Consider the following 17262-nt stretch of genomic DNA (forward strand, 5'->3'; position numbering starts at 1 on the left):
CCAGAATACAGTTATGTGGGTGGCAATGGAGCTGTGTGATCTCCTCTTCTGGCCTGAAAGCCATCACACCAAGATAGGTGCTTACTGGGGAGAATGAAACATTTTCCAAAAATGCTCTTGCTTCACAGAAAAAGGTCTGAGGTTCTAAGAGCCAGGACAGGTGTTGTATCAGTCTTTCAAGACTGTGAACAGCCTGCCCTGGCTGCAGCAAACCACTCAGAGAGATGGGGTGGGGCGGGGTGGGGTGGGAGAGAGAATAGTTAAGTGGCCTCAGTGGCCACCAGGGATTGGACCTCTGTCTTGCTTTTCATGGTCTGCAGCTTGGAGAATTTCTTCCCGAGGCAGCAGGAAAAGAAAAAAGTGGTGGTAGGAAGAGGTGTTGGAACAGGCTGGGAGTGGGGACCTCCAATGAAAGGCTTTGAGGCAGAACACGCAGCCAGTGAGAGGGGCCTGGACTGGTGCTCACTGGCTGCACATCTATCTATGTGTAAGGGGCTAAATGTGTACAGAAGAGGACCCAGGGATCTTTTCCCACCAGTGGCAGCTGCCAGAGAAACAAGTGCACAGGGAAGGTCTCAAGGCCTCCTGCTTCCTGGACATGCCAGAAGGTTTATTACTGACTTTGCACAAGAGAATTCATTTTTGCTTAACTTCTGCAGCATGTGAAGCACTAGGGACTCCTTGAATTTCAGGCCTAGAGAGATTGCTTTGTCTCACCAAAATGTAAAGGTAGTTACACACAATAAGAAGTTCAGAGTTATATACCAAAGCAGCAGAGCATTCGAAACATATAACAGCTAAAATCTGCAGGAGTCCCATAAATCAGCCGCTTACCACAACCTGTGCACCCTCCTGTGCAAGGTACGTGATGGTGGCAGAGGTGAAGTTGAAGTACCCAGCTTTGAGAGGCCGTAGGACCACGGTGTGGGACACGTTGCTCGCTCTGGGAGCCGGGCGTTAAGGGAAACACTTGTATTTCATCCCAGGAAGAAAAGTGAGGAGACGGGAAAGAGCAGCCCTGAGTCAGGTGCAAAAGTCAGTGCTGCTGACAAATCTGAGTGCTCGTGGTCACAGACAGCCAGACCCACCTGAGGCTGACACAGCTGCTCCTCACATATGTGTGTGAGGAGCAGTATTTGTACAGAGGAGGGTCCTGAGGCACTTCTCCCACCAGAAGCACCTGCCTGAGAGACACTGGCACAGGGGAGCTCTCAGGGCTTCCTGCAGCGTTGGAGACGCCCAGAGTTTTGTTATGCTCCCGGCTTCGCACTAGCGAGGTCGGGACACGTCCTGTTCCGCGGGCAGCAGAAGGCGGCAGCCTGTCTCGGGGGAATGACTCAAGCAGGAAGGGACACTCTGGGGTTCTGTGCACCTGCTTCTTGAGGAATTGAGCCCTGCTCCTTCTCCTTCACTCCTCCTTCACCGCTTTGCACATCCACCACGGACCTGGGCAGGCTGCTGGCGCGTGCAGAGCAACTTGTCGCGCCGAGACACACCCGCTGCTCTTCTCCAGACCCTCACGAGAGCCCCGGCCCAGCACGATGCGCCGCCCGCCTCCTTCCCCGCACTGTGCCACCAGTGGGCGACGGGGCAGCGCAGGAGGCGTGCTTGCGCAGGCGCGGAGTCCCTACGTGTGCACGGCTCTGGACTGCATTTCCCAGGGGGCATAGGGCGTCCCTGAGGCGTGGTTCACGTGAGTCATTTCCGCCGCGGCTGGGCTGACTCGTCTTTGCGGCGTTGGCGGCGGGAGAGACGGTGAGGAGTGGGAGGTCCGGGGTATCTCGAGGCGGTGTCCTCGGGCCTCTGGACCGAGTGGGGGGCGCTGGGAGGGTCTGTAGGAGACGTCCGGTCGAGGGTTCTGAGGGGCCGGGAAGGACCGGCCGGTTTGTGGCACTGCAGCGTCAGACTCGGGGTCTTCCATGGGGCAGCGGTGGGTGAAACCGGGCGGTTCCCTCTTGAGAGGTGTCCCTGAGCCCCTCTGGGCCCCTGGGCTTCGCGAGCGGACAGCGAGGAGCAACCTGGGCTGCATGTGCTGGTGTGCGGCTGCAGCAGGGCAGGGCAGGGCTGGACTGAGGGGAAGGAAGGGGCTTCTGGCACCCGCACTGGGACGGGCTGGGCAGGCGGGTCCGTGCCAAGCCCACGAGATTCAGCGAGGCCAAAGGCAGGTGCTGCACCTGCAGTGAAATACAACCAGACTGGGGGAGAATGGATGGAGAGCGGCCCTGAGGACAGTTTTGGGGGGATGGGTTGACAAGAAGCTCAGCATGCCGTGGCTGAGCTAATGTGCACTGGGGACCCAGAAAGCCAACGCGGTCCTGGGCACATCCCCAGCAGCTTGGGCAGCATGTGAAGGGGGGGACTGTGCCCCTCAGCAGAGCACTGCTGAGACCCTGCCCTGCAGAGCTGCCTCCAGCTCTGGACCCCTAGCACAGGAAGGACGTGGAGCTGCTGGAATGAGTCCAGAGGAAGCCACGAAGATGATCTGGGGGCTGCTCTAGATGATCTAGATCCTCTGCTCTGGAGACAGGTTGGGAGAGCTGGGAGTGTTCAGCTTAGAGAAGTAAAGGCTCCAGGGAGACCTCAGAGCTCCATCCACTGCCTAAAAGAGCTGCAAGAGAGCTGGTGAGGAACTTTGGACGAGGGGCTGGAGTGACAGAACAAGGCTTCCCCCTGCCAGAGGGCAGAGTCAGATGGGATAGTGGGAAGCAATTGGTCCCTGAGGGGGAGGTAAGTCACCGGCACAGGTTGTCCAGAGAAGCTGTAGCTGCCCCATCCCTGGAAGTGTTGAAGACCAGTTTGGATGGGTCTTGGAGCGACCTGGTCTAGTGGAAGGTGTCCTTGCCTGTGACAGGGGGGTGCAAATGGATGGTCTTTACAATCCTGTCCAACCTGTGGAGGGCGGAGGCCCTGATACTGAAGCAGATTTTGCATTTAAAAGCCCCATCAAGTGTCCTCCCTGGTCACATCTGTAGCATTCCTGTTTCCTTTTGTCCTCTCAACTCAGAGGCACTGTGTTTGGGTAAGTCAGGCCACGTGGACTGAAGCAGGGATTTGTGCAGGGGATCATAAAAGCCACTGGAGGGAGTTGGTGGTTCTTCAGTGGCTGGAAAGAGGAAAGAATAAACGTTGGAAGTGAGGAGCTGGTGCTTTCTGAAAAGAACTAACTCTGGTGTGTAAGACAGGGCTGGAAAGATGCCAGGACAGTTAACAGTTAGTTGCTAAAACGGATTAAATTGTTAATTGCCACAGCTTTTGCTCTGGAAGTTACTGGAAGAGGCTTAGTGATCTGACAGTTTTGCCCATTACTGAGATGTGCAGGGCTGGAGGGTTGGACTCGATGATCCTTGTGGGTCTCTTTCAACTGAGGATGTTCCATGATTGAGTAAAGGGGAGTGATACTGGCCAGGGCTTTGAAAGGGGAGAAGACCATTGGCTTGTTTTCCAAGGCTGCAGATGTGGGACACTGCTGTGCCAATTCTTACATCCCCACAGGCAAGTGTTCAGAGGTTTCGAATGATCAGTGCCATTCCATTTCCATGTGTTTGTAGATGAAGCTTGTGCTTCTTGCCGTGTTTGCCCTGGTGTCTGTGGCTCACTGCGAGGATGGTGCCAGGCTCCTGGCCTCCAAATCCTTGTTAAACAGATACGCAGTGGAGGGCAAGGACTTGACTTTGCAGTACAACATCTACAACGTTGGCTCCAGGTAAGCCCTGTGGAGGCTTCAGTACTGACCACGAGCAAATGTTCTCTGTGTGGCTGCAGGGTACAAGGTGATTTCTGAGCTCCATGATGTGCTGTTGCTTTTGCTCCCTCTAACTCTGAGCTTTCCAGCAGGATTGACCCTGAAATTTGCCTTTTCCTTCCTCTTCTGTCGCCCCTGCTTTTACCTCGTGGCTGCTCAAGCTGTCAGTCCAGCATGGTATAGTTCCTGTGGTGTCCTGGTGACACTCTGCTCCCCACGCATGCAGCTCCCTTTCTTGGCTTTGTGAGCTCTTTTTCACCTTTATTCTTTTTAATGAAAATTCCTTTTTGCTATCAGGACTTAACTAAGGACCTGACAAAGATAAAACAGAACTTCCACGATGCTGGTAAAAAGCTTCATTCACAGAATGAAAAGCTGATTGGACAAAATTAGACACTGTTAAAGAGCTTTGCGGTTTTGTTCTTTAGTTTTTTGGGGGTTTTTTTTTAGGCAGAATAACGCATGCTGAGTATAGTACTGCTAAGAGAAGAATATATGGGGCTGTAATGTTGGATTCATACACCATTAATGAGATACTGTGATTTTATATGTGGGATTTGGTTATTATTTAGGCCACCATGTGTAGCCATGGCATGGTATCAGAAGTTCAGCAAACTGCCAAATCCTGTTGTGGAAAAAGCAGTGGTTTTCCTGTCCTTGTGGTTGTTTCTCTCAGCTTTGTCTTCCTCTTTGTGCAGTCTCCCCGTAGGACACCTCAGCCCTCCTCCCCGTCTTCTACTGGTGACATTTCATCTTTCAAAAAGCAGTTCTTCCATTTGGTCAGGATGGAACTGTCAGCGCACTTTGCTGCAGAGCCTGTGAGCAGATGGCAAATCTTAAGATTCCTGTCTCACCCTTCTCTTTGTTGTGTTTAGCGCTGCCCTAGATGTGGAGCTGTCGGATGATTCCTTCCCCCCAGAAGATTTTGGCATCGTCTCTGGCATGCTTAATGTCAAGTGGGACAGGATTGCTCCGTATCTTTCAATGTTTTGAAATGTCCCCCAACTCTCTTTCTTGCCCCTGAGCATCCTGCAGCTTCAGGCATATCTTCACCTGCTGTCTCTGAAATTGCTTCCAGAGCCTGGACAGGGTGCCAAGTCCAAACCCCTGCCCTTCTGGATGGCACAGTGTAAAATTAAAGTTCCTTGCAGACAGGACCAGGTCCTGGGGCAGATGCTCTGCCTGTGGAGGAGCAGCTGTGTCAGCCTCAGGTGGGTCTGGCTGTCTGTGACCACGAGCACTCAGATTTGTCAGCAGCACTGACTTTTGCACCTGACTCAGGGCTGCTCTTTCCCGTCTCCTCACTTTTCTTCCTGGGATGAAATACAAGTGTTTCCCTTAACGCCCGGCTCCCAGAGCGAGCAACGTGTCCCACACCGTGGTCCTACGGCCTCTCAAAGCTGGGTACTTCAACTTCACCTCTGCCACCATCACGTACCTTGCACAGGAGGGTGCACAGGTTGTGGTAAGTGGCTGATTTATGGGACCCCTGCAGACAGACCAGAGCGCGCTCCTGGAGCTGCGTGGTTGGGGATGATGCGTGTCCGCGTGCTCTCACCCTGCCCGGGTTCGGAGTGAGGAGGAAAGGTGGCAAAGCCTGTCTTTTCCCTGCCTTTTCCAGGTTGGCTTCACTAGTGCTCCCGGGCAGGGAGGAATCCTGGCTCAGCGTGACTTCGACAGGAGGTTCTCCCCTCACTTTGTAAGTACCTGTCAATTGATAATGGAAAAATGCTGCGCGGCAGCTGCAGCCCAGTGCGGTGGCTTCCCGCTCGCACGTGGTGTGTGTGGCTTGCTCTGCAGTCACCTGGAGAGTTCCAGCTGGAGCTGGAGTCAATTCCTGTCAGTTCTCCAGAGGACTGTCACAGAAGCAGCTGAGTTTCCATCTCAGCTCCCTGTGTCAAGGAGCTGCACTGTGGGATTTGAGCCAGAAAATCTGAGAGTAGAATCTTAGAACCTCCTAGGCTGAAAGGGACCCACATTAGGGTCGTGGAGTCCAACTCCTGGCCCTGCAGAGGACAACCCCAGGAATCCCAACCATGCGCCTGTTGGCCCTGTCCAGACTCCTTGAGCTCTTGTCCAGCTCGGTGCTGAGACAGCTTTCATGTGAAGCCTTTTCCAGTGCCTGAGAGACCATCCTCTGGGAGAAGAGCCTTTTCTTAATATCCAGCCTAATCCTGCCCTGACACTGCTGCGGGTGCTCCCTCGGGTCCTGTCACTGGCCACTGAGGGCAGAGGTCAGCGCCTGCCCCTGCGCTTCCTCGCATGATGAAGCTGCAGACAGTGTGAGGTCTCCCCTCACTGTCCTCCTCTGACCTTACTGCTCTAAGACTCCTGTGGCCTGGACTGTTTTGACTTTTCTCCAACGCTTAATTTCTCCTTCTAGCTGGACTGGGCGGCATTTGGCGTGATGACCCTGCCGTCCATCGGGATCCCCCTGCTGCTCTGGTACTCGAGCAAGAGGAAGTACGACACCCCCAAGACCAAAAAGAACTGAGCAGAGTCAAATGCCACCAGCAGCCCAGAGCTCAGGAAAGGACAACCCTGAACCGCCAAGAACAGCGGCTGGATCGGGATGGCACCGTCCCCTGAGAGGAGCTGCCTGTGCCCCGCTTTCAGCCCTCTCGGCAAAGGATTCCGTGGCTGCAGCAGCAGCAGCAGCAGCAGCGATGAGGTGTTCTCTGTGTTCTAGTGGAGAAACAAGCAAACAGAAAAAAGAGCAACCAAAAGTCCCAGACTGCCTTGTCCAGCCCCTTTGGAGGCGGAACCCCTCTCTCCCCTGCAGCTGCAGCAATCCATACCTAGGAGCAGTGTGTCAGTGCCCAGGGGGGCCTGTCTGTGGGGCTCTGGCCCCTGTGCTGCCTCCAGCTCTCATTTGCCTGCTGCAGGTTTCTGCAGGGTGTCATATCTCGGGGTCCTCTCCGGGTGCTGCCTGCCCTGTGGGACGGAGCTTGCTCTGGTCCCACCACAGACCTGATTCGATAGAGCATGTCAGAGCTGCTGCTTTGCCCAAATGGCGCACTAAGGGAGGTCCCTGTTATGGTGTTCTTAGGGTAGCTTTTATGTGTTTTGTTGAGCAGAGAACTGTTTTTTGTTGTTCTGCACAAAGTTGAGCTATGTCAAGGTATTGATAATTTTGTAATAATATAAAAGGAACACCATGACAGAAGCCTTCCTTGTACCACCTTGTGTTGTTTTAAAGAGAAATTCCAGAAGAAAAACTCTAATAGAAGTCTTTTTCTCAAAAGGGAGAGGGCTTCAAGTAGTCCTCTTTTTTCTCCCAATGAGAATGAAAAAAACCCGTTTATTAAGAAAATGAAATCAAAAATAAGAACAATAAAAAGGGTGCCTGCAAGGCACAGGGAAAAATGAAAGGAAATAAAAGGAAAAAAAATTAGAAACTTATACCCCACTTTGCTACCTTGCTGAGAGGCAGAGGTGGTGACTGTCCTTCAGTGTTTATGGGGATGGGAGGAGAAAAAGAGTCCAAAGCAGTTGTGAACGTTTTGGATTTCTGGTGTGGGTGTTCTTGCAGCAGCTAGGGTTTGTCGATTTTAATGTCCTTTCTCATGTTGGTTCAGGGCTGTCCTGCTGGGCTCCCAGCCCAATCAAAAAAGAAAAAAAAAAAAGCCAAAACTGTTGAAATTTTAAAAAAACCAAAAACAATATGCTGAGAGGCTAGGGCATGGGAAAAAAACTTTTTGCTTCCTCACCCTATCCCCCAGATCCATCTTAAAGCAACAGCATTCATTTTCTGGTCATAAAGCTGACAATAAGGGAATAAAACATCATCATAAAATCACCCCAAGACACCTTGTTTGTACCATTGTGCTCGCAAAGCCAGGTTGCCTGAGGAATGCAGCGAGCTGTAAATCTCTTCAGCCAGGCTCACAACAGATTTCTGCTTCCATGGGTTCTTGTAGAATCAGAGTAAAGTGATAATGGAGTAAAAGCATAACAGACTGCTTTTGTTCAGAAGGGACCTTAAAGACTAAGTCCAGCCCCCTTCCACTAAACCAGGTTGCTCTAAGCCTTCTCCCAGCAGGCCTTGAACACTGCCAGGAAATGAGGAGTGTTCACAGCGTCTCTGGGCCACTTTGTGTCAGTTCCTCACCACCTTCACAGGGAGGAATTTCTCCCCAGTATCTCATTCTCTGGACTTGCCCCAGAGCTGGAGGCAGCTCTGCAGGGCAGGGTCTCAGCAGTGCTCTGCTGAGGGGCACAGTCCCCCCCTTCACATGCTGCCCAAGCTGCTGGGGATGTGCCCAGGACCGCGTTGGCTTTCTGGGTCCCCAGTGCACATTAGCTCAGCCACGGCATGCTGAGCTTCTTGTCAACCCATCCCCCCAAAACTGTCCTCAGGGCCGCTCTCCATCCATTCTCCCCCAGTCTGGTTGTATTTCACTGCAGGTGCAGCACCTGCCTTTGGCCTCGCTGAATCTCGTGGGCTTGGCACGGACCCGCCTGCCCAGCCCGTCCCAGTGCGGGTGCCAGAAGCCCCTTCCTTCCCCTCAGTCCAGCCCTGCCCTGCCCTGCTGCAGCCGCACACCAGCACATGCAGCCCAGGTTGCTCCTCGCTGTCCGCTCGCGAAGCCCAGGGGCCCAGAGGGGCTCAGGGACACCTCTCAAGAGGGAACCGCCCGGTTTCACCCACCTACTGCTGCGCCCACAGGAGATCCCAACCGTTGGAGGGATTGTGAGGACAGAGAGAAGCTGATTGCAGCAAACCTGGCAGGGTCCTGGCCCCTCCAGACCACCCCCACAACGGGACTCTGCCCCAAAACCTTGCCCCACTCCTGGGCAGAGCTTTTCTGTCACACCCTCCTACTCTAAGAGATTAAACACAGAAAGAGCCTGAAACAATGTATTTATTTTGAGGAAAAGGGAACTTTCATTCTGGAACCCATCCTCCAGTGCAGGAACCCCCAACAGCCACTGCCTTCTCCCCATGGCCAGGGTATTTTCCATCCCTCACAGATTTTAAACAATCTTTTCCAGACTCAGCCTTGAGATCAGGTGACTGCAGTGAGCTCTTCCGCCTGTCAAGGTCAAGGCAGCTGGTTCTCCCCTGCGAAGATTCAACATCTTACTCCTGGGCTGCCTCTGGTGCCGCAGACTGCTTGCTTTGGTTGTCACCCTTCTTTTTGTGTCCCGAAACAATGTCGTCAATGCGGAGGAGGAGAACTGCAGTCTGCAGAGAAACCCACACCCAGTGCTCATCTGGAGCTCATCACAAAAGACAAAACCCAACCTGCCCTGCTTTCACACCACACAACCATCAGCCTGGGTTAAAATGGTTCAGTACAGGAGAGGGACCAGTGCCTTACAGGCTTGTGGGAGCAGCAAGGGGCTGCTTTCCCACCACCATGGAAACAAGGACACCCATTTTTTCTTGTCGACTGACATAGAACGGACACAGTATCCCTTCGATGAGCAGCCTTTTATCTAATGCCAGCAGAGTACCGGCAGGATCTATAAGGAGAAGGGCAGCTGAGACATTGCAGCACAAGCCAGCAAAAGGCATAAAGCTCCCACGACCACTGATGATTCCAGCATGCTGCTTGCACGGGATTGCTCAGGCACAACTCCATCTGGCATTGGAAGCACTGAAAATACTCTGCACCAGTTGCAGGAAAAGGTGGGATGAAACATGATGAAATTTAGCTGCAGGATCAAAAACCCTGGGAAAGCCTGAGTCTGGGCTCCCACATCCCTCATTACCCCACCTCCAGCAACAAGCTCAGACACCCGCATGCCCTGCACTGGGTGTGTGATGCCCACCCAAATACCCCAGCATACAGGGAAGGATGTCTTCCTCTCCCAAGTGATACCCACAGAGGCTCTGAAGTTTCCCCACCTCTGCTTACCTCCACGGCTGTTTTGTAGGTCTGAAGTTTGACAGCCAAGGGCTCCCAGATCCCCAGCTCCTTCATGTCAACCAGGGCTCCAGTCTCCCCATTCACCCCCCATGTCTGGCTCCCTTCCTGTGCGTGCTTGGCCTGGAAGCAGAAAGACAGGTCATCACCACCAGTGGGGTGAGATGGTAAATTCCCCTCAGCAGTCTCAAATTGACCACGGGTTCAGGAATATTCATTAGAATATTCTTGATTTTGGAGTTTATACAAGAACACGTTACTGATAGCACGACAAGGGCACTGTTCTGAATGGTGACTGATCCGAGAGTGAGCTAGGAAAGGGCTGGCTCTCTCCTGGAGCCCCTGCCACATGCCTTACCCTGAGTGAAGTCAGAACACGGATTGTACTAGCGCCACAGTTCTGGATCAGCGTCCGGGGAATGACTTCCAGAGCCTGGGCCACTGCACGGTAGGGCCACTGCTCCACACCTGTCATGCCCTTGGACCTCTCTGTCAGTGCATGGGAAACGGCCATTTCAGTGGCTCCCCCACCTGGCACCAGCTGTGGGTCCATAAGGACATTGCGGCACACCTGCATGGCATCCTGCAGGTTGCGCTCCACCTCCTGTAATAGATACAGAATCACAAAATTGTTGAGGCTGTAAAGCCCTCTAACATCACGTCAGAAAATTCCCCCAGCACTGCCAAGGCTCCCACTAACCCAAGTTCTAAAGTGCCACATCCATACATCTGATAAATGTCTCCAGGGATGGTGGTTTCACTACTGCCCTGGGTACCTTGTGCCAGTGCCTGACCACTCTTTCCATGAAGAAATTTCCCCTAATTTCCAATCTAAACCTCCCTTGGTGCAACTTGAAGCCACTTCCTCTTGCCATGTCTCTTGTTACTAGGGTGAAGAGCCTGACTCCCAGTGACCTAGACCCTTCTGTCAGGTAGGACTAAACAGGGAGCAATAAGGTCCTTGCTGAGCCCCCCAGCTCCCTCAGCTGCTCCTTGTGCTCTAGACCTTTCCTCAGCTCCACCACCCTTCTCATTATTAACTCAACCACCACACTAGCTGAAAGCCCAGCCCACAGTCTGCTGGCCATGACTCACCACAAAGGTGGCTGGCTCCACAGGAGGTGAAGCAGCCCATGCACTCGCTTACCGCAAGGATTTCCTTGCTGGCTCCCCGCAGGATGATGGTGCAAGCCTTAGGATCTTTGCAATCAGTGATGAAAGCAAAATATTCGTCTCCTATTTTTTTCACTTCAAAGAGCCTAGCACCAGTTCCCACATCCTCCTGCCGGAGCTCATCTGTGCGACTGACGATGCGAGCTCCACAGGCCCTAGGACACCAAAGCATGACATCAGACATTCACAAATCAGAACTGAGAAAGAGATCAGAACAATTCCATGTCATGCACAGTAGGAATGGGCTCCAGACAGGAGCCAACACCTACCTGGCAATCCGGTTGTTGTCAGTCTTCCGCACCCTGCGGATGGCGGTGATGTTGGCTCTCATCAGGTAGTGCTGGGCCAGGTCTGAAACCAGGTTTGTGCAATTTCAGTAATGACTCAGCAGTATCATGTTAAACTTCATCTGTTTATCAGTGAACAATCCCAGCTATTTTATTTCCAGTCTTTGAAGCAAAAGGAATTACAGGAAAAAAGCATCTAAAGTATAGCTTTTTAAACCAGGCTGCAAGGCAAAATGGTAACACAGCTCTCCAGGGGTTAAGACTCAGCTTCATTTGTTTTGGTATCTTTCCCAAATGCTGAAAAAGCAAAATATTATTGTAAGGGTCTACTTTCACAAAGCAACATCAAGGATGAACTTAATGCCTGCAGTAAACACCTATTCACTATAAAGCTAAAATAAAACCCAAACCCAGTTCAGCACCAGGTTTGGGAGGAGTTGTATTGGTTTGTTGTCATGGGGTTTTTTGTAGTTTTGGTTGGGTTTTTATCAGGCTCCTGAGCAGTGCATTTAACACCATTAACCTCACTGAAATGAATTCAGCACCAAGGATGACATGTGCTATTACCAGAAACTCCTTTTTCTGTGATGACCAGATCTGGCTTGACTCTTATCAGATCCTCACACATCTGCTGAATGTACTCTTCCTCCATCTGCAGGATACGGGCAAAGTCTTCCTCCCGAGTAATTTCAATATCAGTCTGTACAAAAGAGGTGTAAACAGCTTAAGAGTGTTCATTCCAACTTTCACTGTATTAAAAATACCTCCCCCAGCTTCAAGCAGCTCAACTCTTTCAGATAGTCAGGGAAAGAGTCAGGGATGGAAAAACACTGATCAAATAAACTGTGACATTGTGTCTGTTGAGCATTAACCTTAGTTCAAGCTCAGAAATATTTCTTTGGCTCTTGACCAGTACTTAGATGCACAAATCACTGTAGCTGTTTCAATGAGTCAAAACGCTGTAGCCTCACTCCTATTTTTCTGAACCCCACAGCAGAATTAAGCCTCACATTCAACAGGGCTTTGAAAGGTAGAACACAGAAAACCTTTCAGCACTTGCACTTTTAACAAGACACCTGCATTTGTTCATTTTACTCACTGTAAATCAAGACTGGCAGATGTCTCCAACAGGACTCACTTTACCTGGCTCTCTCCTTTCTTGTACTCCAGTGAACAATCCAGAAGGACAATGCGTGGATTCTTAATAAGGCGACGCATTCTGGGATGGGTTACATCTTTATTCACCATGATTCCACGCAAAACGCATGAGTCTTCACTAAAACCACCTGGAATCTGACAGACACAAGGAGGGGAGAAAATGAGGGGAGGTCAATGCAGTCTACAAAAACTTGTGTATCTGAAAGTATCTCCTGAAGCTGTCTCACATACAGAAAAGGGAAAATGTCTCCCAAGTAATCATGGTGCATCCAGACCACTATACAAGTATAATTTTAAGCAAATGCTGACTTAGATTTTAGGTGAGAAGCCATGAAAGAACTTCAGAAACTTCTAACATCCTACTGTCTGGCAACATTTCGTTTTCCATCTTCCAAATCCAATTGAAATTATCTTCTTAACAGGTACTCTAAAACAGTTGAAATAGCAGCCTCTGTTGGCATTATAAATGAGCATGGATGATGCGACTGACTAAAATATCTTCAAGGATTATGTCTGTGGACTGCAGAGAAGTAACACAAAATTCCTCCCAATGCATTCTGCAATAAACTAGTTCAGAAACAAGAAAGGGGTACAAGAATAAGAAACAGTTCAGGACAAACTCACCTTTTCTACTTTTGCATATTTCTTAATATCGATTTCCTTTCTACCATTTTCTTCAAACTCCACAGTCTTAACAGCTTCAAGAGCAATGCTACAGGCCAAGTCAGACCAGCAGTTTATTGCCTTGGTGTTTATCGCACTCTTAATTATTTTAAGCATCATCTCTTTATTGTTCACATCCACTGGAGTGCTGAGATGAAGGAAAAACCAAAGAGCAAACTGAGTGTTAATTCCAAGCAACAAAAATCTAACCCTTTTGACTCCTCCTCCAATTTTCCTAAGTTGTATTTGACTAACACAACTGCCTGAAGGAGCAGCTTGAAGCAGTACAGAAAGTCCACATCCCTCCTCTCTAACTTCTGTCAGCCCATACTTACCCAATCTTCTTTAGAATACTGATCATGTCATCAAGAGCCTTACGATAAGCCCAGATGATCACAGTTGGGTGCATCTGCTGTTCAAGAAAGTGTTCAGCAACAGAGAGCATCTCTCCAGCTAAAAAGAATTAAAAATACCCCCAAGTAAGTTAGCAGGATAATCAGTAGTCAAGAAAAGAGAGCATATACCAGAGAAAATATAACTTCTATCCATGCAGAGAGCTCTAACATCACTTGTACCTTTCTTTACACTTAACAGTGTTTATCACGGGGAAAGAACACCTTCCCAAAGTGTGCAGCTGATCATATCAGGGTCTTATGAACCTAGCATGCTCTTACATAGTAAAAAAAAACCTCTCCATCTCAAGATTAGTAAATAACTAAGATGTGTCTCATCATGGGCCCTGGTTAGGAAAAAAACAGGTGAACTTCAGCCTTTATGCAAAGTGTCTGAGTCAGTCTCCTTACCAAGGATAATGACAGATGTGGTCCCATCTCCAACTTCTTCATCCTGAGTGCGGCTGATCTCTATCATTGATTTTGCAGCTGGATGCTGGACTTGAATCTATGTAGAAGCAAGGGGTATGGATTTGTCCCAGAATATTAAAGCCAAAACATCTCATGTAACTCAATGGAACAAATATCAAACATTTAATACAATCAAAGGCATTCTGCCAACCACAGCAAGGCTTTTCCTTCCCAATTGAGACCAAAACCAATCCCTTGTAATTGACAGTAATGGGTCTCTTTACTGCTTTTCAGGCATTACAGTTTTTAGAATGTTCTTTTAACAGCTCTTGCACCAGACAGATGACGTGATTTCTAGGTCTCATCATGTGGCACTGTGAACACCACTATCTACTCAAAAGGTCTCAATGCAGTTGATAATAGCTCCAATTACTAAAGAATTTGCATCAGTCTTGTAGACACTCCGTGAAAACTTCCCACTCTAGGATCAAACCTACATTTCTGCAGAGCAAGAACACTTGCTGGATATGTTCATTTCTCCTCAGAAAGAACCTTTCTAGGTGCAGATAGTTAGCACTTGCTGTCTCTCAGGACAGGTAAGGAGATCACACAGCTCCACTGTCACCCAATATTCAGACACATACTGACTTAATGTTAAACAAGACAATCCTTTAGGAAACACTTACTTCTCTGAGAATAGCATTGCCATCATTAGTCATCACAATCCCACCCATGGGGTCCAAAAGCATCTGCAAGCACGAAGAGAACCAATGATTGACTGCTCTGTCCCATGTCTGTCTCACTTCTAGTCAGCTGCAGCACAGGTGTTGCAGCACAAATTCTTACCTTCATCATTGCTCTCGGTCCTAAACATGTTCGGATAATGTCAGCAATAGTCTAGGAGGAATCAAAGAAATTACATAATACAGGAGGGCATCAAAAAGTCTAAAAAACCCCATAGTGACATCAGCAGCCCCCACAAAATTTAGGTGATCCAACAACTGTGCTGTGGTTGAGATGCAGCCAAGGTTAAGAATTGTGTGGAAATCAGAATATGGGGATTACCAAGACACGGAAACACACTAAATTATCTTAATCAGATGTCAAAACTGAGACACTTTCAGACTTTTTGGAGAAAGGGAGTTTGGTTGGTTAAATCTCTCCATGGTTATTTATATGGTACCCATTACATGAACAATGCAGATACTTTATTTCTATACAGAATTTTTATGTAATACTAAAAAAATCTTCTGCTAACATAGAAAATTGTTGCTTCTTCTTCTACTCCATATTCATACAGAACAGAGAAAATATGCTTCACATTCAGTTTTCCCTTTGAAATATATAAATACCCCCCCCCCCCCCCCCGAAAAAAAAAAAAAAAAAAAAACAGAAAAATAACAGCCTGAGAATTTGGTACCTTTGCAGCAGTGATGTTTCCAGTCTGGACTTTTCTTCCAGACTCACGTTTTGTATTCTGACCTAAAGCATACAGAAAAAAAATAAAATTAATCAAGTACAAAGCAACAAGAATCAGTAAGTCACCTCTTAGTCACACATTCAACATGTGACCAGTTCGAAATTCAGAGTTTAACTACAAATACTGCAGCAATGATGAGAAATACATTGATAGATTGTCAGTGAAAAACAACATTCCCTATTATAACAGAACTCCTCAATAGCATCCTGAGACAAAGCTTTGCAACTCTGAAACAGGACCTATTACTCCAGAAAATCAAACTGCTGTGACTCACTAAGATCTGTCAGATCTCTCAAAGCCAAGGAGCTGCTACTGTACAGTAGTGTTCAGTAAAAAAAGTTACAGAGGCTCATGCACAGCAAGCGGAACTGAGTGAACATAAAGTCAATACATCCATGTTGCCTTGTACATGAGGGTGACCAAGTGGCTCACAACCACAGCTGGAGACCAGCTGTCAACAAACTCAGCCCTAGAGCATATTTGGGCTCAGGGATACTTTTCTGGCATTACAAGCCAGGCCCAAGCATGCCCAGATTTACTCAGGAGCAGATGCATGCACACACAAAGGTGTAAGACAGAACAAAAGGAACCAACAGTACAAGAGCAGTACCAAGTCTCAGGCAAGCAGGCTTATAGAAAAGGGGCATTGAGCTACCAGTCTGCCTACTGCGTTAATAGAGTACAGAACGGATGAAGAGAATGAGATACAGAAAAAAAAAAAAAAATCCTTGAGAGCACCTCATGTTGATAGATATGACAGAACCATAGAATGCTTTGGGCTGGAGGGGACCTTAAAAGACTACCTTGTTCCAAAGCCCTCTCACGAGCAGGGACACCTATCCTATCACTACAGGCCCTTGTCCAAAGTCCCTCTACCTCTTTTGGAGCCCCTTTCGGCAGTCGAGGAAGGTCTGAGGTCCCTCTGGAGCCTTTAGTTCTTCAGGCTCCACACCCCCAGGTCTCCCAGTCTGACTCCAGAGCAGAAAGGCTTCAGCCCCTGGAGCATCACAGTGGACTCCGTTAGACTCGCTCCAGTAGTTCCATGTTCTTAACATATTAGAGTCCCAAGAACTGGGGTGCACATGGGGTTCAAACGAGGCAGTACAAAGCAACATGCTGAGAAAGACGCGAAAACAGCCGAGAGCACGAAATGCCGCCAGAAAAGGCCTCAATGCAGCGGGGTTCTTAGATCTCCCGCACAGAGGCTGTGGGCAGGGAGCTGCGAGGGGAAGCTCGGGCCGCGCCGGTGGCGGCAGCGATCCCCACTGGATCCCCGGCAGGACAGGAGGCCCTGGCCGGAACGGCCCGGCCATGAGGAGACCCAACATGGCGGCGAAATCAAGCGAGCGGCAAAGCGAGGCGGGGGTCCGAAACGCTCATACCGTCGCCCTCCGACCCAGAAGTCCGGGCCGGGCCGGTGGAACTTACTGAGAACCAGGACGGGGCGCGGGCCCATCATCGCGGCGGCTCGAGTGCGGCGGAACCTTCTGGAGCCTCGGAAGTGTCCCTTCGCAAAGCCGCAACGCCGCGCAATGCCTCCCACCCCGCGGTCAATGGCGCGTGAGCGCCCCGCCCGATCAGAGTAAACGCCCAGCGAGTTCCGGCCGGGAAGTGACGCTAAACACGGGTGCGGTGCACGCCGGGCCCGCGGCCGTGGGGAGGAGACGCGGCAGGGCCCGCGGGGCGGCGCTGTGTCGCTGCCGCCTCCCCGTCCCATCAGGAACGCACTGGGTCCGACATACCACGGGAGACCTCGGCTCCGAAAAGCGGATCTCAGTGCCCTCCCCCTCGGTCAGTACGGTGGTCTCGCACAGCCCGCACTACAGGACGCCAGAAAAAAGACAGATATTGAGGAGGCAGCGCCTGCCTGATAGGGCCAGCCGTGCCCGGGTCCCGGCGCAGCAGCACCTCCTACTAGAACAAGCTAAGCCCGTGCCCCAGGCTCCCGTGTCTGCTCCAAGCAAGGCTCTTAGCGCTCTTCAGGCGCCGGCGGCCATTTTGTATCCTGCGCGGTTCATTGTCATCCAAAAAACCTGAGGGTCATATAATGCCATGGGGAAAGAGTTGGTGTCATAGGACACAA

At 50.2% G+C, this 17262-nt stretch overlaps 2 protein-coding genes across 3 annotated transcripts; one reads left to right on the plus strand and one right to left on the minus strand.

Moving 5' to 3' along the window:
* Positions 1–1715: 1715 nt before the first annotated feature.
* On the plus strand, positions 1716–6908 carry LOC134057627 (translocon-associated protein subunit beta). The gene is made up of 6 exons (XM_062514602.1): positions 1716–1755; positions 3549–3703; positions 4618–4716; positions 5099–5207; positions 5364–5441; positions 6126–6908. Exons 2-6 carry the CDS (start codon positions 3549–3551, stop codon positions 6234–6236), a joined length of 552 nt encoding a protein of 183 aa, XP_062370586.1. The 5' UTR covers positions 1716–1755; the 3' UTR covers positions 6237–6908.
* Positions 6909–8589: 1681 nt separating this feature from the next.
* On the minus strand, positions 8590–17032 carry CCT3 (chaperonin containing TCP1 subunit 3). 2 transcript variants are annotated; one of them, XM_062514598.1, is made up of 14 exons: positions 16608–17032; positions 15120–15181; positions 14546–14596; positions 14386–14448; positions 13700–13796; positions 13232–13349; positions 12858–13044; positions 12219–12368; positions 11643–11775; positions 11058–11139; positions 10763–10943; positions 9974–10219; positions 9607–9738; positions 8590–8930 (listed from the first exon to the last, which is right to left on the minus strand). In XM_062514598.1, exons 1-14 carry the CDS (start codon positions 16894–16896, stop codon positions 8826–8828), a joined length of 1896 nt encoding a protein of 631 aa, XP_062370582.1. In that variant the 5' UTR covers positions 16897–17032; the 3' UTR covers positions 8590–8825. The 2 variants fall into 2 exon arrangements, with proteins under 2 accessions (XP_062370582.1, XP_062370584.1); XM_062514600.1 differs by lacking the exons at positions 14386–14448; positions 14546–14596.
* Between the last annotated feature and the right edge of the window lie 230 nt (positions 17033–17262).

The sequence above is a fragment of the Cinclus cinclus genome, unplaced genomic scaffold, assembly GCF_963662255.1.
Source record: "Cinclus cinclus unplaced genomic scaffold, bCinCin1.1 SCAFFOLD_44, whole genome shotgun sequence".
NCBI classification, from domain to species: Eukaryota; Metazoa; Chordata; class Aves; order Passeriformes; family Cinclidae; genus Cinclus; species Cinclus cinclus.